General features: G+C 33.4%; 4 protein-coding genes across 6 annotated transcripts; 1 reads left to right on the top strand and 3 right to left on the bottom strand.

Moving 5' to 3' along the window:
- Positions 1 to 138: 138 nt before the first annotated feature.
- On the bottom strand, positions 139 to 2,878 carry LOC103500601 (aquaporin TIP2-1). The gene is made up of 3 exons (XM_051091309.1): positions 2,480 to 2,878; positions 2,148 to 2,398; positions 139 to 748 (listed from the first exon to the last, which is right to left on the bottom strand). Exons 1-3 carry the CDS (start codon positions 2,604 to 2,606, stop codon positions 380 to 382), a joined length of 747 nt encoding a protein of 248 aa, XP_050947266.1. The 5' UTR covers positions 2,607 to 2,878; the 3' UTR covers positions 139 to 379.
- Positions 2,879 to 4,154: 1,276 nt separating this feature from the next.
- Positions 4,155 to 9,484, bottom strand: LOC103500600 (uncharacterized). Of its 2 annotated transcripts, XM_008463954.3 has the most exons (14): positions 9,366 to 9,484; positions 8,957 to 9,005; positions 8,490 to 8,634; positions 8,014 to 8,228; positions 7,892 to 7,929; positions 7,736 to 7,815; positions 7,301 to 7,368; positions 5,959 to 6,274; positions 5,522 to 5,634; positions 5,368 to 5,433; positions 5,076 to 5,166; positions 4,897 to 4,964; positions 4,740 to 4,777; positions 4,155 to 4,613 (listed from the first exon to the last, which is right to left on the bottom strand). In XM_008463954.3, the coding sequence occupies exons 1-14, from the start codon at positions 9,425 to 9,427 to the stop codon at positions 4,421 to 4,423; spliced, it is 1,542 nt and encodes a 513-aa protein (XP_008462176.1). In that variant the 5' UTR covers positions 9,428 to 9,484; the 3' UTR covers positions 4,155 to 4,420. The 2 variants fall into 2 exon arrangements, with proteins under 2 accessions (XP_008462176.1, XP_050947258.1); XM_051091301.1 differs by lacking the exon at positions 8,957 to 9,005 and having other exon boundaries at positions 9,366 to 9,475.
- A 322-nt stretch (positions 9,485 to 9,806) lies between these two features.
- On the top strand, positions 9,807 to 13,065 carry LOC103500599 (uncharacterized). Of its 2 annotated transcripts, none has more exons than XM_008463953.3 (7): positions 9,807 to 10,027; positions 10,152 to 10,341; positions 11,532 to 11,561; positions 11,702 to 11,803; positions 12,272 to 12,379; positions 12,500 to 12,554; positions 12,797 to 13,011. In XM_008463953.3, exons 2-7 carry the CDS (start codon positions 10,238 to 10,240, stop codon positions 12,863 to 12,865), a joined length of 468 nt encoding a protein of 155 aa, XP_008462175.1. In that variant the 5' UTR covers positions 9,807 to 10,027; positions 10,152 to 10,237; the 3' UTR covers positions 12,866 to 13,011. The 2 variants fall into 2 exon arrangements, with proteins under 2 accessions (XP_008462175.1, XP_050947249.1); XM_051091292.1 differs by having other exon boundaries at positions 9,810 to 10,027; positions 12,242 to 12,379; positions 12,797 to 13,065.
- Positions 13,066 to 15,003: 1,938 nt separating this feature from the next.
- LOC103500598 (auxin-responsive protein IAA27-like) lies at positions 15,004 to 18,043 on the bottom strand. Its single transcript, XM_008463952.3, has 5 exons — positions 17,034 to 18,043; positions 16,149 to 16,384; positions 15,854 to 15,995; positions 15,450 to 15,511; positions 15,004 to 15,296 (listed from the first exon to the last, which is right to left on the bottom strand). Exons 1-5 carry the CDS (start codon positions 17,624 to 17,626, stop codon positions 15,259 to 15,261), a joined length of 1,071 nt encoding a protein of 356 aa, XP_008462174.1. The 5' UTR covers positions 17,627 to 18,043; the 3' UTR covers positions 15,004 to 15,258.
- Positions 18,044 to 21,609: the final 3,566 nt, after the last annotated feature.

Below are 21,609 nucleotides of genomic sequence, written 5' to 3'. Positions count from 1 at the left end.
AGGAACATCAAGCCACTGAAGAATTAACATACACTAACTAATATCAAATTAATAGTCTATATAACAAGTAAAAGAGAATTGACTAATGTATGTTGAAGAACAAAAGTGATCAAAATGGAAGAACATGCAAGACTTTGGTTGATAGAATTAATAGATAATATAAACATTACACAATAAATGAGTTATTACATTGAAATAGAATGAAGAAGAGAATCCAATGAACCAAACCATGCATTCAAATAAATTAAAGACATTAAAACAAAACACCAAAAGGGGAGAAAATGGAAAGGAAGAAAGGCAAAAAAACTTGCTTTTCCTCCTCTTATTACAAAGGGAACAGAGCAAAAGGAGAATAAAATGGGTTTAATTTGATTGGGCCTTAGAAATCGTTTGGAATTGGGCTGGGCCCATAAGCCATAAAGGCGTAAAAGTAGATAAGCCCAGCTAAGCCACCGCCAACGAGCGGCCCAACCCAGTAAATCCAGTTATCGTGAAAGTCGCCACTGACAACCGCCGGGCCGAAAGATCGGGCCGGGTTCATCGATCCACCGGAAAACGGTCCGGCTGCCAAGATGTTTGCTCCGACGATTAAACCAATGGCAATCGGCGCAATTGTGCCCAAAGATCCCTTCTTTGGGTCTGCCGCCGTCGCATAGACAGTGTAAACCAAACCGAAGGTGGTGACAATCTCCGTCACTACCCCTTCCGCCGCTCCGATGCCGGCGGCGACGCTGTGGACCGGAACCGCCTGCATGTGCAAACGTGACCGAACTTTTCAACATGGGCGTTCGAACCACACTCAATTCATAAATTTTGTTTTGCATATAGTTTTCAATTTTAGCATTTTAACGATAGACTTCTATATGGGTTTATCGTTGTTGATAGAATCGAAATATATATTTGAGAGGGAAATGGTTGAGAAAATTACGGGCCCGTTTGGTAACGTTTCTATTCTCTGTTTCTTGTTTCTTGTTCCTTGTTCCCTGTTTCCTGTTTCTTCTTTTTTTAGAACAAGAAACAGTAATGCGTTTGATAACTGTTTCTATTTTTTGTTTCTTGAAAAAAAAAAGAAACAGAAACAAAAAAGTGTTCGATAACTGTTTCTTGTTTATTGATTTTCTTCTAGATTTATTTTTTATTTTTCACATCTACTTCAATTAAACATTAAACAAAAGTATAGGTCTATCCATCAAACATAACAAATAAAATTATCAAAAGTTTATTCATTTAATACGAAGAAATATCAATGCACGAATAAAAATAATAACATAAACATAAAATTATATTTATCCTTCAAATGTTACCAAATTTGATTGGCAATATCATCTTTTACTCAGACAATTTCTCTTTTTAATCCATCAATTTCTACAATCTCATTGTTATTTCGTGACATCTAGAATTTAATATTAATTTTAAAGTAAGTTATTATGTCTTCAATATTCAGAATTGAAAGAAACAAAACAAAATTTAACCTTTAACTCTTAACCTATGATGCTTTAGAGAAAAACTCACAACGAAAATCCAGATTTGCACAAAGAGAAAGATGAAAACTATGGATCCGACGAAGACGGACAATCAGGCAAAAACTATGGATCCGACGAAGAGGAAGAGTTCGGGTTGTCGAGAAAGACGGTGAGAGGTGAAGAGGAAGACAATGTGCAAAGAAAAACAATGAGTAAAAGAGGAAGAGGATGATTATTTGGGGAAGACGATGGAGATAAAGGAAAAGGAAACCAATAAAAATAATTGAAAAAAGAAAAATGAACCAATAAAAATAATTGAGAAAAAGGAAAATAAAAGAAATAAAAATAATTGAGAAAAATGAAAAGGAAACCAATAAAAATAATTGAGAAAAAGAAAAAAGCCAATAAAAATAATTGAGAAAAATGAAAGGAAAAAAAATAATTGAGAAAAAAAAGGAAACAAATAGAAATAAATTGAGAAAAAGGAAACCAATAAAAGCAATTGAGAAACGGAATAGAAGAAACTACTTTTTTTTTATTCCCAATAATTCTTTATAAAATGAGAAACGCTTCTACTTTTTTTGAGAACGAGAAACAAGGAACGTTATCAAACACTTCTGTTTCTTAAAAAATGGAAACAGAAACAAGAAACAGGAAACAAGAACGTTACCAAACGGGCCCTACGAGGCCGCCAGTGACATATTTGAGAAGGTAGCAGGCGACAATGGAGCCAAGAAGCTGAGCAATCCAGTAGAAAATGGTGGTAATTAGGCTGATTTGATCTCCAAGAAGAAGCCCGAATGTCACCGCTGGGTTCACGTGGCCACCGGAGATGTTAGCTCCGATGGAGACCGCAACAAACAGAGCAAATCCATGGCAAACTGCCACCCCAACCAGCCCTGCTGGATCTAAAGCTCCAGATGATGTTATTTTATCTGCATACATTAACCTTAAATAAATAGACTATGGAGAATAGACTACGGAGAGTTCTAAAAGATGGAAAAGGAGGAACTGACTATATGCAATGGCGGAGCCGACACCGGCGAAAACGAAGAGTAAGGTGGAGATGAACTCAGCAAGATAAGCCTTAAAAGAGCGCAAGCTCAAGGAATCTTGAAAGCTTCCAATGGTGAACCACGCCATATATATTTCTTGATCTTTTGATCCTTACGAACTCTTTCACCTTTCTCTCTTCTTCTTCTTGTTCTTCTTATATAGACATTACAAACAATTACAATTAAAGCTAATATCATCACTCATTCTTTTCTGTCATTCAGGGCATTTTTCTGATATACCCATGTGAACATGTCCCCAAACTTCCTTTTTAATATGTCTCCTATGATATATCTTTACTTGTGATGTGGCTCACAATCCTACTTAGTTGAATGTATGATAAAAGAAATTTTAATCTATATCATATGGGTAACAAGGGCAATGCAAAGTACTTTACATTTCTTCCTCGGCCTTATGCGGAGGCCTAAGCTTTTAACTTTTATATTTGTGTCTATTTTGTCTTTGAATTTTAAAATGTGTTTACAAGTTCTTTTAACTTACTATACACTAAAAGAGGGTTAGACAAAGAGTTTAAGTATTTGTTGCCAAAGCAAGTTAGTTAACTCCACAACAATCGACATGACCTTATTCCTAAGATTCGAAAGTCCGAGTTCCCACATCATGCTTTTTAAACGTCAAAAGATATTTTAAACACAAGCTTGATGATCGGAACAACCAACTTCAAGACAAGTATTCCTTCGCCGTAGCATGTCTCGACCAACAAAACCGCATTTTTTGAACCACACATCTATTAGTTGCATTTTTTCCTACAAACTTAGTTGCTAAAACATTATTATATCAGTTAAGCTATGTTCTCTTTGACATGATCAGGTTAGAATATTAGTTGGATTTTGGGAGGGCTGTTTTAGAGAAATGTGTAGAAGCTCATCAATAATTGGTTCATGTTCTTCATAAATGATAGAGCTGAGAGATTTTTAGGAATAGAATGGAGACAAACAAAAGAAGGTGAAGAGTAAAGGCCATGGCACCTATCTTGAAGATATAGATGGCCTTTGTCAATAATCATATTTTTCAAATATATATTAGTGGATAAGCCTCATTTAAACTTTTTTTTTCTTTAAATATATGAGTGGATAAGGCTTATAGAATAATATCTGATCCTCTTTGGATTCTGTTTATTAGTTGTCATTTTGGTTCCATATAGAAGCCAGATAGATTTATTAGGATCATATTTTTTTAACATCATTCATAATTTATATATATAATTTATATATATATATATATATAGTTTAACATTGTACAAATGAATGAACCTTATACATATTTGAATGACACATTTCTAATTTGTAGAAATTATTTGTAGTTTAATTTCCTATGAATAACTTTTATATATATATGCAAGTATCCAAATTACTGTTCGATCCTACAACATTTGAATGTCAAAAAAACTTGTAGTTGACCACCATGAAATGAATGACCTTACAGTTATTGAAACTCTTAATAAAAATACTCTACATTGTAATTATAACTTACGATAAAATTAAATTCAACGTTTTAATCATTAATATACTTCATTTCATTATTATTATGTAATAAATTAGAACAAAAGATATATTATGGCATATAATAAAAAGCCAATATTGATCTCAAATGCAAATAATTTGCATAATTTGAAAATTAAAAAAACAATAAGTATAATTGATTCATTAAATAAAAGGGAATTCTAGAGATGAAATTCTTGAAACTGTCACCCAAAAAAGGGAGGAGGAGAAGAACATTTTTAAAAGTATTATTTCTCAACTCAGAACTTTCTAGTTGGTTCCTAAGAAGAAAAGAAGCATTTAAGAACTAAGTTGAAATAAATGCACATAGCCAAATTCTACAAACAGAAAGAAATTGTAATTATAACTTGAAAGGATTGTGATTGGAGTTTAGGTAAATGATCAATCAACTTGCATATGTTGTTGTTCATGAGGGAAAGGTATGGAAGCACAGCAATGGTAGTATCCATTTTCATCAAACACAAATCTTTGTGAGAGATGAGCTTCACGGATATGATACTCACCCCACTCCTCCGAACCATATTGCTTGAAAATCTCACGAGCATCAAATGAATCGAACTTCTTTTTCTTCTTACTGCTCAAGGATTGCGATTGCGGTGCCATAAAATCAAACAATTCAGGATTGTAAACATAGAGATTCGCAAATAGAAGGAACTAGAAAGGAGAGAGGATCGAGGAAAAGTTGAATGAAATCGTGTACCTTTTCCTATGTCTTGCATTCATAACAGTAGCGTGCAACTGAATATTGAGAATGATGGGGGAAAAATACTCTTTAGTAGACGACATTGTCGAATCGGATCACATAGCAAATATGTTGATATTTGAACGTTAAAGGGATTAGAAGTTGTTGAGCATACCTTTAATTTATGTTTTGCATCTTTCTCCAGAACAAGTCCAGCTTCGGTAAATGCATCAATAACGACTTCTAAAAAAGCTCAAGAAACTCAAAAGTAAAATATTGCTTGATTACTCTAAGAACTTGAGTTAAAAGGAATCAGCTAGAAAATTCTTTTAGATTAAACTATAAAATGGATACGACAGGCACGTAACAGTCTTCCTTCGTCGCCGATCTCTTCCACAGGAGCATAGAGAACACGGGCTTTGGCCAAAGAACCTCTCATACAATCCTGATATGACAATCATTATTGGAATCAAACAATTTCGACTAACATACAAACCGAAATACATACATTTTTAATCAGTTGAAATATGAACTGATCCTGAGTGAACAATAGTTATGGTTGAACCAGTACTTACATAGGTAGCATTACTTTCCATATCAATAAACAATCTAATAGAATTTGATGCTTGAATTTAAGAGAACTCACCAACCCCTTGAGCCTAATTAGTACTGGCCTATTATCCAAAGCATCCATTATTTTAGAGGAGATACCCTGAAAGAAATGATTTGTCAGTCACGTGCATGCTCTACAAATGTACCGCTAGTAAGTACAAATATCTTCGGGTAGCAAGTTTAATCACCCTCAAGACTTCAGAAGCAGCATCAACTCGCTCCTTGTTCCACAACTTCAACATAAGTACCGTTAGGTGAAATGTTTTAGGTTTTATAAATATTGACTTGTCAATGCCCAAATCTGTAGAGAGCAAATAAAAATGAGATTGGCACTTTCATGGAAGGGGAAGAAAATAATGTTACTCAGTATCCTTAAAGATTTTTTTTTTTTTTTAAAAAAGGAAAAAACATATAGTTGACCATATGTTAACTAATAGATGAGTTAACAAAGCCAGGTGCTCTTCACAGAGCAACGTATTTGACACTTGACAGACGACAAGAAAAAAAAGAAAAGAAAAAGAATAGAAATATGTTTTCACTGTGATGTTAAAAAATTGGATAGTTCATATAGATCTAAGTGAAATACAAGTTCCTAAGCCTTTAGAATGTTCAGTGGTTATCATACCAGATGGCGTAGAAACCTTTGAAGTTTTAGGAAGATAGCTGACGACAGGTATATTTATGTTCGCTTTGATTTGCTCACGTTTATCATCCACCTGAAGTTCAACTGCAACATCTGGTGCATTAACAGTATGTTGAACCTCAACTTCATTGTCTGTATTATCTTCATTTGTATCGCTATCCTCGGTCTCATCCAAGCAAGACTCAGAACTTCGTAATATGGAGTTCTGGAAATTAATAAGCTTCTCGACTAATTCAGGGTGTATAGCCAGAGGAAGGGACACAAAATGTGAGTAATCAAGACTCGGGCTTTTAGTTGCCTGAATTAAAAGAAAAAGATCAATCATGCATTCTAGTATACTTGTTAGTACAAAAAAGAAGTCTGAACAATATACCATGCCTGTAGATTCATCAGAACCGCAAAAGAAGAAAATATTACAGAAAGAAAAAAATTTTAAGAAAAAAAAAACGGACTCTCATTGAACGAACACCAGAGCCTCCTACCATACCATGAAGAATTGCCTTCCTTCTGGTAAAGAAGAAGAAGAATCCTCTTTGATATAAAAGATGAACTAAATGCTGATAGCACTAACGAAGGAATGAATAAAGAAAAATGGTTCGGAGTTCTTCATGCATGAAGGGTTTCTAATGACTATTCAGTGGCTGGAAAGTTATTTAAGGCAATTAAATTTGTTGGTAATGAATTGTTTATGTCTAAAGCATTAATGAGCCCCCCGAGTCCTCGGTAAACGAGAAGACTTTTAAGGTTGCGGATGATACAGCTTCCATATTTAATCACACCACTTATAAGCTTTCGAACTGTTTCTTTGGTTTTAATATGGAAAGAAAAAGAGTTTCCTCATGGTATCAAGAGGAATAAAGAACCTTGTTGTTTCTTCAACCAAACTCTGGTTTTTTTATTCTTTCTACCTCAAGAGGGTTTTCTCAACTATCTCCAATATTACTGTTCTTCAGCTCCTTTTTGGGTTTTCTTTACCACCAAGCTCAAATTATTTTATGGGTTTATGCAGTCAAAGTTTTAATTTTGGTTCTTTGGTCCAAGTGCGTTCTATGATTTTTCAAGAGCAAGCATTTTCTTTGGCTGGTTAGGTTTTGTTTCGTTCTTTACCTAATCTTTTTATAAGGCTTGCCTCCCCAAGACATTTGTTTGTTTTGGATTGCTTTTATAATTTCTTTGTAATTTTAATTTGTCTCTTTTTTTCTCTTGCTACTTTTGGAGTTTGTAGCTGAGCATTAGTGTTTTGTACCTTTAGCATCATAAAAAAAAAAGTGCAGATATCGGAAGAACTTGCATTCAAAAACAAAAACAAAAATGGACAACTTACCTCGTCAATTATTGATTGTATTTTTTCTGAAGCTTTGGTTACACTGTCAACCGAGTTACCTTCAATAACTGTAATAATTAATAAAGCAGAGTTTATTCAAAAGAATAATATTAGATCTCTATTCAAGCTAGAATAATTAAAAAAATGTATTATGTATATATGGCAAGATTATTAATCAGCCTTGGTGTGACAGAGAATTGAATTTCAAAACAACTAAAGTGAGCAATTTGATCAGAAAAAACATCCACAGGAGAATTAAACAGTACATCTTGTATTTAAAATAAGAAACATCCACAGGAGAATTAAACAGCATATCTTGTATTTAAAAAGAAAAGGATCTGATTAAATCTAGACAATGTATCCACGAGAGAACTAAATCTAGACAATGTATCATGTAATCAAGCAAAATGATATGGATCAAATGATGAATCTTACCAACGAATTCTTCCCTCTTAGATGATGGAATCATTATCTTGACTCCCATCTCTTCTTCAATCCTTTCCTGTGTAGATCCACTGTGGAATACAAGATGGAAAATCGAATGAGAACCCTGACCATATATTATGACCAATATTTAGATATCAAATTTACCCTTTCCCTCTGACAAATCGAATTAGAGAGCTCCCTACCTGCATATTAAACGTAAGAATACTAAATTGAAGAGTAAACTCAAAAAATTGATCTGATTAAGGTACTAGGATATGCTCACTTACATTCAGTTTCACTGAAAACTTCTCACCAGAAGGCACAGATTGACCCTCCAAGTTCGTGTCTCCACCAACATTTACACTTAGCTCAGTCACGACATTAATTTCTTCAACTACTTCTACTGGTTGAGCACTAGCTGTACTGGAATGCATTCTGCAGTCCATTTCTTGAACTTGACTTCCATCCTCTGACTCAACTCTATCATCCTTAACCGACAAATCTACATCAAGAACAATTATCTCCCACTAAATAAATCCCCTAGGCACATGATTAATTCAACTGTTTAACGTGTAACACCTATCATCATAAAATTTTTAATCCAGTTGGGGGCTATTCACTATTATGCTTAAGATGAACAACAAATTCCCATGCCTTTTGCTAACATTAAAAGAACTTATACTTGGTAACTTTAGGAGCTTGTTGGATGTCCCAAAGTATACAGCTAATACTTATATCCTTTTGCAATATAAATTCAACCTACCCTCAGAAGAACAAGCGTGGGTACACACTGGTCTCCATGCTTGGCTGATTGTTTTGCGCTTTTTCTTCTGGTCAGCGGCACTCTTAAATTCCGTTTTACCAGTCATATTTGCATTCAATCTCCAACCATTATAAGCATAAAGTCCCTGACACATTAAAATAGAAGTCAGTACTAGAACGACGTGAGCAGTAGAAGCAATTCCACTCCCAGCTTATTAAGAAGAACATCATTTCAGTATGCCCAATCCGGACCAATGGTTATCAGTAATCTAATCCGATTCAATCACCACTCACATCTAAAACTTAAGTCGATAAGAAATGGTAAATGACAATACAAGAATTTGGACATAGCATTCTGTATAAATTATGTATATAAATACTATATCAATATGTATATAGCATTCTATATAAATATGTATATAGCATTCTTCAATGAAGCAGAAAATCAATACTCCATAAATGGATTACCGTCTGGTGTAGGACATACGGAGTTGTATATTTCAAGAAGCGGTCGACTCTACAAAAAACGGCACAGCATATTAAATATTAGTTATATAACGAATCTTCCAAAGAGTGAAAAATAATTTCCGTCCATTGATCGAGCTTAGATATATCCGATTAAATGAACTGTTATCAAATATAGTCAATCGAGACTTCCTGTCAATTGATTGAGTTCTAACTAGCAAAGTTCCATTACACTGAATATTCTTTTCAGTTTCATCAAGAGATAAAAAATGGAGGCAAGTATCTGGCATTTTTAGGTTAGCAGTAAGCTAAGAAATCTGTAGAATTACAAAACTTGAAGTGAAAGAAACAAATTCTAGCATGCTTGAGGATATTTTTTCAGAATCCGAACAGAGTTTTTTGAGAATCGTACCTGAAAAGAGACCGGCAAACTATCATTCGCAAACTCTGGCTTTGTCGACCGGAAGAGAGCATTCAAGCACGGTGGACGAGAAAGGAGTTCGCACGTAACATTCCCCACGTGCAAAAGAAAGACGTGCGATGCACGTGAATTTTGTAATTTTATTTTTACCGTCTAAAATTACAAAATTTTATTATACTAACCAATACTTAAATCGTATTAACTATAGTAATTAAATTAAAAAATATTAATCTTTTTAGTAATTAGATTAAAAAATATTAATCTTTATGGTAATTAGATTAAATAATATTAATCTTTATGGTAATTAGATTAAAAAATATTAAACTTATAGTAATATTTCTTTTAAAAGATTATAAAGATATAGTTTTAATAATGTATAATTGTAATTAAGGAAGAGTTTTTGCAATTTAACCGACTTTTGTTTATTTACAAATCTTTGACTTGCGAGTAAAAGAACCCTAGAAGGCTGTTCGGTCTCCATATACGACACTGGCGCATTGATTCACCATTCTCCCGCGCACACAGCTGCCGCTTGCCGTTGTTGCCGTTAGCTCCACTTCCTCTCCCGCTCACTTCTATGGCTTCATTCATCTCTCTCGCCGATGCCTCTGCGCTCCATCTCTAATAAATCTCCTACCCACTTAGCTGAAGTGGTAAATACCCCATAAATTATTAATGGATTCTCGGAATTGTTCCGCTTCTTGTAGTTTGATAAATTCGTTGGAATTTTATCGTCAATTTTCCTGATATCAAGAACGTCAACTGTTGTGTCTGCAGGAGGATAGAAGTTCTGCCATTTTGTTGTTCATAACTATTTTTAGAACACCCACAAGGCTGTTACGATCAGTTGTTATTTATTGATCATGGATGTAGGAACCGATAGCTTTCGGAATGAGAAAGTTCAACGGTTCGAGGAATTTGTTGACCGTCGCTTGAAACCTGATTTGGTGCATGCAATCGCTGAAAGGTATTCGTTTGTTTTAATTTCTCAATTTCGTGCATTTTGAAGGACACCAATTTAGCATTGCTTATCAAGCGAAATGTATAATCTTGTTCGCCCCCTCTTAATTGATTTTACAATTTAAATTGGCGACGTGTGGCTTAATTTATTTATTTATTTTCACTGTCTTTCATAGAATAGCATTAAATATCAATGTTGCCTAAGATTTCTTAATTATTAGATTTTAGTAATTGGTTAAAAAAATGAAGTTTTGTGGTGGTTGGTGTCTAATGACTCTAATCACGTGTTTTGAAGGATTAACTTTTTTGGTAGAAATCTTGGATGATCGTGATAGGCCATTGGTGATTAATGGAGGTAGTAGTAAGAGGATGATTCAGGAGAGGAATGTTGTGTGAGAAATCTTGTAAGTCGGTTGGATCCATGTAGTAGCCATAATATCAGTGAATTCATGATGGATATATGTAATAATGTACATCGCTCTGGTTTAGGGAGGCATCTTTTTTGTTGCCTTGGGCTTTGGGAAGAATGAGAGATCTCAAACTCTCCTTTAACTTGATTTCATATGAATTGATTGCTGTGTCATTCAAAGACGTTTTTCTGTTTCTTTCCTTTGGCTTTGAGGGAGGTGGGAGCTCTCGGAATTTCTTCATTGACTAGTATTTATTAGATTTCAATAATTGGTTTCTATCAATTCAGAAGGTCGACGTTTGATCTTGTGTTTATTCTGTTGGTATATAGGATAACAACCATCTTGAGAATTTGAGTTGTTGATGGAAGAGAAGAGTATAATATTAGTTTTGAGAACAATTCTTTGGTATTAAATTTTCTGTTTCTTTTAACTTATGTGGCTAGCTATTGTTGTTGAACAAAACTAAATTTGTAGACACTAGACCTTCTAGTTATACATCTTTTTTAATTTGGTTTTCAAGATTTTATGTTTTTCACCTAAAACTTGAGTATTTGTGTGATCAAATAGACATTAATCTGGTCTTGGTATTTTGTTTGTTGAATTTTTGTGTTACTTGGTTTTTAGACAAATTTTAAATTTAGTTTGGATGAAATTTAATTTCATTGTTGGGGAGAGGAAATGAAGGAAAAGCATTGTTTGTGAGTATTTGTTGAAATTTGAAAACTCGGGAGGTGTGGTTGTAAAATTCATCTAACGGTTTTTTCTATATTGTTTGTTATTTTGACAGAGATAAAGTGTTTGAGCAGCAGAAAGTGTTGTATCCTTTTTAATTCATTTGACGCCTCCTTGGATTTATGGCTTCACTTAATTCTTAATTATCCTGTCATACTTCTTTCGCTTGTAATATGTTGCATTCTCAATTTATGATTTTAGAACTTAACATCTTTATACCATTAGCTCAGACCTTCGCCGGAATATTGAGAATTTGGAGAAAAATAGTATAACTAATCTCAGAACGTTGGTCAATCTTGGCTCTGAAGTCTACGTACAAGGCGATGTGTAAGTTTTACAGAACTAGATAATGAATCTGATAGTCATTTTTCATTTCTTTTAAACATCTATAGCGTTTAGGCCATCTTGACTAATGTCATAAAACAACTACCTGACCTTGTAACATTTGGTTGTTTGAAAACTTAAAAGATTCTAATATTCTAGGTAGGTGTCCACTTTTGAGTTTGGATCCCTTTATCTCTAGGTCATGTTTCTCGCTAGCTGCCGTTGAATATTAGGTTAACCTATGGTGGTTAGATTGGACAACGACAATATTACCTGGTTACAAGTTACATCTGTTTCCATTTTCGATATTTATAATCAATTCCTACTAAGAAACTTTAGTTAGGAGGGAGACCATCACCCAAGAAGGGTTGGCCTTTGAGGTATGGCCTCAATCATGAGGGCGACTCTCTTACTCCCGCTTAATTTACCTTTCTCCTGCAGATTTCAAGCTTATAATTTCTACTTGTACAGGCCAGATACACGAAGCATATTTGTAGATATTGGACTTGGGTTTCATGTGGAGTTCACATGGTCTGAAGCTTTGAAATTCATTTCTCTCAAAGAAGAAAGGTTAACCAGGTAAATGTTTTAAGTATTGCGGGTATTATATAGATTACTGCTTTTACAACATTAATTTTTAAGGTTTCAAAATTTTCGTTTATTGAAGACCCTGCATATGTTTTTGTTGTAACCATGCAGACAGATAGAAGAGTACACTCAATTAATTGCATCAATCAAAGCGCAGATCAAGTTGGTATGTATTTCATAATCAACATTTTTCTGTTCTCTCTTTGTTTCTTAATCACAAGATTCAATTTGATTATTGTACTTCATCTTTTTTTCATTTTGACTCCTCCAATCGAGTTTATTGGTGAAAGTCGAACTTTTTTTCTTCAGGGATTCTAAAACTCAAACTCTCATTTGTGTCGCTACGATTCTACTTTTTCTACATTCATTTGTGGGACAAAGCATAACTTTTTCTAAAAAAAATTGCAGGTTTGTGAAGGGATTCGTGAATTATTACAACTTCCAGCAGAGAGGACTGTGGAAGGACGAGTCTTTTGAGTTTCTTTCCTGATAGTTCCTGCTTTCCTGGGGATGAAGATGGTCCTGAATCAGTATAGTATAAAATCCTTAATTTTGTATGCTCTTTGTAAAACTTGTTCATCTTTTAGAACTTTATGGAAATATATACGACCTTGCTTTTTGTCTCTGCATTGATTATTTATGGTTCTCAAAATCTAGTTTTTCTTCTTGTGAGTCAATCCCCCCATCACTTGATTGTTGATAGTTCACTTTGGATAATTTTTTAGTGCCTGTTCTACTGATTTTAACCCTACTTTTAGATAACTCAATAATTTAATTCATATATATAATCTTCTTATTTGGTATTTTCTAGTTTTTATCAAAAAGGTCAAAGGTATCAAGAATGAACTCGGCTTAGTGGTAGTGGATAATACTCTTGTTTGAGCTTGGATGTTTGATCTTTCATATTTGCAATCATTCTATTAAGAAAAACGACAATCTTTTGATATCAATAAACTAAATTTAACTCTTCTTTGATTTTTTTTTTTATTTGAATAAATTCAGCATATAGATATCACTTCAATCTATTGGATTTATGTTCTTTGTCTAAAATCTAGGAGAGTATATTGTGTGTGTGTATATATATATCAATATCATGAGTAAGAAATGGTAAGAAAATAAGCACAAATTTGAAAAAGTTTCATAGTTATCACAAGGACCTAAGCTTTTCTTAGTAATCTAGTTTGTAAATCTTAGAACATTCAACTGTTATTATTATATTATTGTTATTATAAGTCAAAAATTTGGAATCTCAAATTTCAAGGCATTGTATGGTAAATGACAGAAAAATTTAGAAAATTGATGTAAGAAAAACTATTATGTTAGACAGCCAAAGATTCCAAATAATTTAGATGGAGGAATATATACGTAAATTTTAAGATTACGTATAGTATAATATTATTCGTCAGAACGCATTTTCTTCATCTTCTCTCCCAAAAGTTCTTATATGAACAGTAACCCAACCCATTGCTAAAATACAACCATTTTCTTATTTAATTCTTAGTACTAAATTTATTCCTTGTTTGCTCAGTCCTTTTAACTTTTAAGACTATGAAATTTAATTCTCAAACTTTCGAATTTGGAAAAAGCTAGCAAATTTATTAGCTATGAAATTCAAAGTTTAAGGTTTCTTATGATATCTAATACATCAATTAATGTCTAAAATTTTTAATCTTTTTTAAAACTAATAAAAAATTTAAAATTTAGTAGACGTTTTTTTTTATTAACTTAATTTGTAGTTTAACTTTCTTACTTTTACTTACCAACATGAGTATGACCGAACGTTAATTGACATATACTCCGTCTTCCAAGGCCAAGAGTTCTAAATCTCCATGGAGCAGCTGCTGCACATTTGTTTACTTTTCTTTTCACTTTCCCTTTTTTAGTGTGTATTATATATTTATATTTGGATGGTGTAGTTGAATTGAAATGATTCCATGCTTGACTAAAAGTGATGAAACAGTGGCTGATGAAGGCAAGCAAGAATAGGCCTGAAAGTTTCTTGTGTTGTGCATTGTTTGGACAAGGAAAGAACCCAAAGCTTAAAAAAAAGCTTTCAGCTTTCTCTCTAATTGAAATTGGCAGCCATTGCAGAAGTCCATCAGAACCCTTTCCTGCTTCCCCTTTTCTTGCCATGGTTTGTCTGGGAATATTGTTTGGCTGCAAAAGATCTCGCTCCCCAACAGACTATCTCCTCTCAGCTTTACTCCTCATAGCCATTCTTTCCTCTCTCCGTCTCCTCTGCTACCTCGTTTCTCGCTTCTTGAAACGACGACGCAACAACCAGCATCCCGATCCCACCTCCGAAGTCCAACCACAGACCGTTGCTCATCTTCACCAACCAACACCTATGCCAGACAACAAGTTTCTTACCCCTGCTGATGCTCTTCCTCTTGCTGCCTTCTCAAGAAAGTAAAGCATGTCTCGAGTTGTCTTCGGGTTCGAAAATCCTGTTCTTAATGTCCTTTTCTTGCATATTTATTGTTTTTGCTTGTAGCAGTTTCTGTAATGCAGCCTATCATCAATGCATAAATAATAAGGTATTGAAATGAAAGCGATTTGAATGATATTTTGTTGTGCTTGTAGGGGAGAAGTTATGTAGAAAGAGAGAAGAGAGGTGCAAGTGCAAACAGATTCCATAGGATTCACTCTTTTACTTTAAGAGGGAGACAATAACAATTAACATTTAAACACACAACACTCAGTGTCTTTTCAGTGAAATTCTTTATCTACCAAGCAGGAAATTGTTAGCATTTCATAAGATACAACATTAGTTTATAACATAATGAACAATAATATATTTTTTGAAAACGGGCTTTCTTCACAATCCCAGGAGATGTTGTCTTCTAGGTCTTGTTCAGGACTTCATCTCGCTAGTTTCGGTTCTTGCACTTCTCTGTGGCCCTCGGTGCTGCAATTAAATGCACAGTCATTTCTTTAGATCTGTTGAGCTTGGTTACACACAAAACAATCCCGCTGATTTTCTCGGGACAAAAACGTTGAAATGACTGAAAGAAGATTATGAAAAAAACGAGTATACTTGATATCAGTTGACTCAACTTACCTAGCCCAATTGCTTCAGAACCTTTCATGATTCGGAGTCTTCTACATGACTCCGTGAACATCCTGTCAAATCCGAACCCGAAACGGTAAGGGAGAAAGTAAGCATAAATTAAACGTGCATGTTTTTCAGTTAAGAAAAAGCAGGAAAACAGATCAATGGATCAGAAACAAAGATTTGGATTTAAGTTGACTCATCGATTGAATTAAACATTAGACAGCGCTATCTGAACATGTGAGGAGTCTTAGACTTTGTGTTTGAAGCATGTAAATCACCACACGTTCTACTTTTCATTCATGTTTTAAATCTACACCGATTCTTTGTTTCATACAATTTTTTGACAATTTCCGAGCTTAAAAGAAATAAAGGAAGCCAATAAAACAAATAAAAAGGGGGAAAAAACTTACTCCCAAGGGACATCACCAACAAGCATCCAATCTCCATCTTTATCTTCACATGTCAGCACATACTCAGATCCATGAAGGAAGTCCTTCGAATTACTTTCACTCAGACGCTCTTTAGTTGGATGTCCTTCAGTACCACACTGCCCTGAAGGATAGGAGTCGAAACATCAGATAAGTATTTTTTCCATATTGAGTTCATAAAACAATGGAAAAGATGGCCAATGTTAAAAGATTAAAGGGAAAATAAAACGTTCAAGATCATGAAATCAAATATTTGTTAGGAGGGAGGTAGATTTACCAATAGTGAAGCAGCTAAACATTTTCTCCAAAGCCAATGATAGTTCAGAATAGTTGCTGTACAGTTTGAGATCTACCTTCCTTAGATATGGAGCCCCTTCCATGCTAACTTTTACATAGAGGCAACCAGATGGTCCTGATTTGCCCTCGCCTTCATCAGTGTTCTTTGTCGAATTGGTAGTGGTCATGGTGTTCTTCCTGAAGGATCGAATGGGTGGCCATCCCACAACCTGTGCCCTGCATTTCATAGAATTTTCCAGTTGGTAATTCATCATTTACCAAGTATAATTCGCAGGTATGAAGAAAATTCTCAAAGCGAAATCCGTAGAAAAACTTCAAATATATTGTAGACATTAGATCATATAGGATGAACTAACTCTCGCGAAGTTGTAACAGATAAGAGAGCCCCGATACTCTCTCTCTGACCAAACAGAAGAACATACTACTGATGCCTACTCTCTTTGCATCTATCGTTATGAGACGCATTCTTCAAGAACCCAATCGAGACTGAGAGCATGTGACCATCAAGGGGGCAGGAGAAACTCCCAATAGGCCAAGCTCCATGTTCAACGTCATTAACCTTGATTGTGCTTGAAGTTCATTTACAGACTGAAGTTTCTTCACAAGAAACTAAACAAATTCTAATTTCAATTTTCCACAAACCAAACCAACAAAACATGCAGACATAGCAAACCGAACAGTGTAAGTATAGCATTAACAAGAAAAGAACCCAGCCCAGAAGAAAAAAATGCCATTATCAGCAACAAAAACACCACCATGAGAAAAACAAAGTGAAGAAAAAAGAGGAAACCCAACAATTATTTCCATCAAACTAAACAAATGTACATGAACTTAACTAAAAACAATGTTTCTAGGATTAGCTTACTTAGCCAAAGGAGCACCGCCATTTTCTGAAACCTGCGGCTTCTTCTCCTGAACAGAATTTGAAGATTGAGGAACAGGAAGCACTTCCTTCACAGCTTTCAAAGTAACACAAGACTGTGGCGTATTAACATTGCTCCCTAAGCCACCAATCGTCGGCTTCCCACTTTTGGGCGAGAACAGCACAGCCCCTTCACCCAACTTAACCTCAGATCCATTACTTCCAGAGAAAACCCATTTTGCAGAAGACCCATCAATGGCGTCTGAGAAACCCCTCTTAGACCCAGAAACAAGATTCTTCAAATTCAAAGGACAAGAAGAAGAGAACCCATTACTCTGTTTATCCTCAAAATCATTCCCAAAGAACGAAATCTCACTTCCCGATTTCCTCTCAGGCGACTGAGAACCAGGTAAACCGAGCCTCAATTCAGTATCCTTGAAACTCACAGTGGCACATTTCTTCTCCTCGTTAGTAACATGAGAACAAGAGTCAGTAGAATCAGAAGAAGACGACGATGAAGGATTCTTCTCAGGGCTTCTTTCCATCGAAGAAGCCTCCGTTAATCCTATGTAATTATGTTCCAAAGGTTTAGACATCAAAATGACAGAACCAAGTTGTTCAAAATACCAAGAAACAGAAGCTCATTCAACACAAAGAGAGTAGGAGAATGGTGTGAGTAAGCTTTGTTTATACAAAAAAAGAAGTTTTGTTGGCTGTTTCTGTAGCAATAGCAACTTTCCCTTTTCCCCAATTGAAGTGAAAAACAGAGTTAAATGGACATTAAAGCACTGTAAACAAACATCATTTTCTAACCAATGGAGCATCATATTCAAAATAATATATATATATATATATATAAAGGGTGTTAGCAAAAGCCGATTGGGAGTGATTTTTGTGATGAAATGGTTTGTTCTGAGTCATTTCTGATGAGGGTTTCGATAAAAGTAGAAGGATAGAACAGAACACGGCTCATGGTCGAGCCAGTTATCGGCAGAAGCTGAAATTTTTCCATTTATGTTTTGTTGCCATTTTTTACTTTTTAAATTTCTCGCATCTTTTATTTCCCCTTCTTGGTTTCACTCTCAAAATCTTCATTCTAACCCTCCATCGTTTGTTTCGTAGTAGTCCTAAATTACATCTTCACCAACATCCGGATGACTTGAAATTCTTCGATTTTAGATATCTCATTCTCTTTGAAAAGATGACATTATTTTCTTTTCTCCCAACTTTTTAATTAGGTTTCATCTATTCAAAAGCTCCTACAGGGGTTTGAACAAATCTACATAAAAATTGTAAAGTAAAATAATGAAAAATTGGATGTCATGGTTGAAAGAAAGAAAAGATGACAATAGATATTGTTCCCAAACATGTCATACTCTTATGTGCATTCTTTTTCTTATATGCATGTGTTTACCTTTGTTCACATAATTATATAAAAAGTTTCCCTCTATGAATTTGAGGTGCAAAATCCTATGGTGTTGGTATTATAATTAGGGTGGAAACGGTTCGCTTTAATTTGGCAGCAAAACCAAACCAATTTATTAGTTCAAACTGAACTTTCTCTACTTAGGCAGTTCGGTTCAGTTTCAAATTCGATTTTGGTGTTTTCAAAAAATAAAAAAATAATTCAGTTCAATTTGGTTTTGTTATTTAAATTAAAAGCGGGTGGGTTTTAAAATCGGTCTTCCTCTCTTTCTTAAATATATAATATAAAAATATAAAAATAAATAAATAAATATATATATATATATATATATATATATATATTATTTTAAAAATGGTTGAGTTTGGTTTTAAGAAACGATTCAGTTTTGACGATTTGAATGGTCTCTCCTAATTAAAACAAAATTCAAACTTCGACATTAAAATGAAACATTTCAATGTTTAATTGTATAATTGAAATCAATTTCATAACTCACACTAGTCCTTGTCTTTTTAATATTATTTTTATAAGATAATGTTCGATTTCTAAAACAAGGTAGGTGAATTTCAAAATAAGTTAGAAAATCGATTTTGTTATTTTATTTTCACCATTGACGATAGATTTTATTTTAATAATTTGTTTCTAGAACTATATCAATCCTAAATATATATATATATATATATATATATATATAAAGATAAAATTGACTAATAAATATATAGAAGCGAATGATTCGTATATTATTTATATAAAATATGTCCATAGTAATCTCTACTTATAAAGATATATATCAAGCCAGAAAGTGAGAATTAAGAATAATCTTAACTCCGAGAATGTGTTAGAGGGCGTGCGTCAATCTCATTTAGGGTTCATCGGAGAATGATTTTATATTTTTTAAAATCATAATTAAATTCTAAATAAATTTCAATAAATTAAATAAAAAATATATATTAAGTGGTGTTGATATTAATTAGCTTTCATTTCTTTAATTAAAGTATCCCTAAAGGGAGTTTGAAGCAAATCTTTTGATATTTATATATATATTAATGTTTTCATGCTTTTAGGGTTTGCTTTGATTGCTATGACACAATGCCTTTTATTCTTCCTTTTAGTTTATTTTTAACCTTTTTTGAAAAAGGGTTTTTTCTTTCTTTCTTTCTTTCTTTTCTCATTTGAATAAAAGTAATTAAATAATATTTTAGAAGAGGGAAAAAAGGAAAGGAAGAATTTGTGAGGAAAAAAAACTTTTTTTTCCCTACCATAATTTTTTTTTTTAAAAAAAGTTAAAAGCCATTTTTAACTATTAAAACACATTTTAAATTTGTTCCAAACATTTAAAAATTTTCTTATAAAAAAAATATTTTTTTAAAACGATTGCAAAAATGGGTTTCAGCCAATCACTTTTGTTCTTTTCAAAACTACTATAAAATTAAAATGAGTTTTAATAATACGAAAAATGTGTTCTAAGAGCAAAATTTTAATAATTTTAAAATCACTTCCAAACATACATATACGTATAATAAAACACACAATAGTCCATGCTACATCGAATGGTCCACATAATCTTAAAGATTCTCAAACACACCAAAGAGAGTAATTTCAAACTCACTTTTAAAATAATAATGAAAACAACTCGGTCGAAATGCATGAACATTAATCTAATTGGTATTACGCGTCTCGCTATTTTTCTTATTTAATTAATCACAAACTTAAAAAATTTTCAATCCCAAACATGATGAGCACACAATTAATACCAATAAACAAAATCTCATCATTTGAAACCCAAATTAATTTAATCAAATAAAATTTTAAAAAGATATCCCAAAAAAAAAACATAATTTGATGATTATTCAAAGAAATAATTATGGTTTTGTTAGTTGAAATAAAGCTTTTAAAAGAAAAAAAAAAAGGAAAAAGAGGAGAGAAAATAATGATAGTGGGAATTGAGGGACAAGGAGCGAATGGAGGAGTGTGACCCATTTGTTCCCCACGCCTGCCATTGCCTTCGTACCCCCTAAGTGCATTTCACACGCTTTCAATCTCATCCCCCCTTTTCTTTTCCTTTCTTCTCTTTTTTAAATTCAAAAAGGGGTAGGGGTTGGGTTGGGTGGCGACGAGCAAGAGGTCGAACACCCGAGACACAGTCGGAGAGGTGAAAATCATTGTAGGTGAAAAATTTTTAAATAAGTGAATGATTGTTTGAACTTACACGTCTAGCTAAAATTCTTAGTTAGTTTAGTTCGATACGACTCTAATTCTAACTAGTCGTGTGAATATTACTCGTAAAGGGGTAAAATGATGTGTTTATTGGGTTTTTTATTTTGTAATTGAATTGTTATGAGATTTGGTAAGCAATAATAAAGAAAATGCAAACGATGACTTACATGGTTTGTTATGGTTTATTATATGTGTAAAGGCATTCGTAGAATTAAAGGGTTCGTTTCTTTAAATTATGAAACAAATCTTAACTAGAAAAATTTTGTGTGTTTGATCATTCAGAACATCGTATAAGATGTTTAAGCGAATAAACACCAGCCGACAATTAAATTAGGGGTAGAACTATTGCTTATAAATTTGAAAATTTGCAATTTTCATTCAAAATTCTCCCCTCCTAATATATTAAGGGATTTTATTTTAATTAAAGAATTATAATATAGTTGCTATCATTATTTCTTTCACTGTATTTGACAATAAGTTTGAACAGAAAAAAAAAAAAAAAAAGAAAAAAAAGAAATTTAGACTATGTTCCAAAAATATTTTTAACCTTTTCTTAGAGATGTATTAATTTTGTAAGAAAAAAATCTTAAAAAATAATAAAGGGGGAAAATTCCAATAATTATTTTAGAGAAGAAAGACAATAATTGTAGCACAGAAATTTGGTGTTTTATTTATACAAATATTTATTGAATGAGAATAATTAAATGAGGAGTCAGCCGCTATTTGCTGATTTGATGGCCACAACAACTGAAAGAGGGCCCCACTTTTAGGCCCACGTGGCAAGAAAATATTTCATCTGAGCCTACGTGTCGGTTACCCATAGGCATATTATAAACGTGAAAGCCAATAAGCCACCACTTCCTACAGTTTCGGAATATTAAGGACAAAGCCTAGGTCTTATTGAGTAGGATATGAGACGGGTAGAATTGATTCCGAGAC

The sequence above is a fragment of the Cucumis melo genome, chromosome 1 (assembly GCF_025177605.1).
Source record: "Cucumis melo cultivar AY chromosome 1, USDA_Cmelo_AY_1.0, whole genome shotgun sequence".
Lineage (NCBI taxonomy): Eukaryota > Viridiplantae > Streptophyta > Magnoliopsida > Cucurbitales > Cucurbitaceae > Cucumis > Cucumis melo.
Note: the sequence above shows the minus strand (reverse complement) of the source record. Positions and strands in the feature narration are given on the sequence as shown.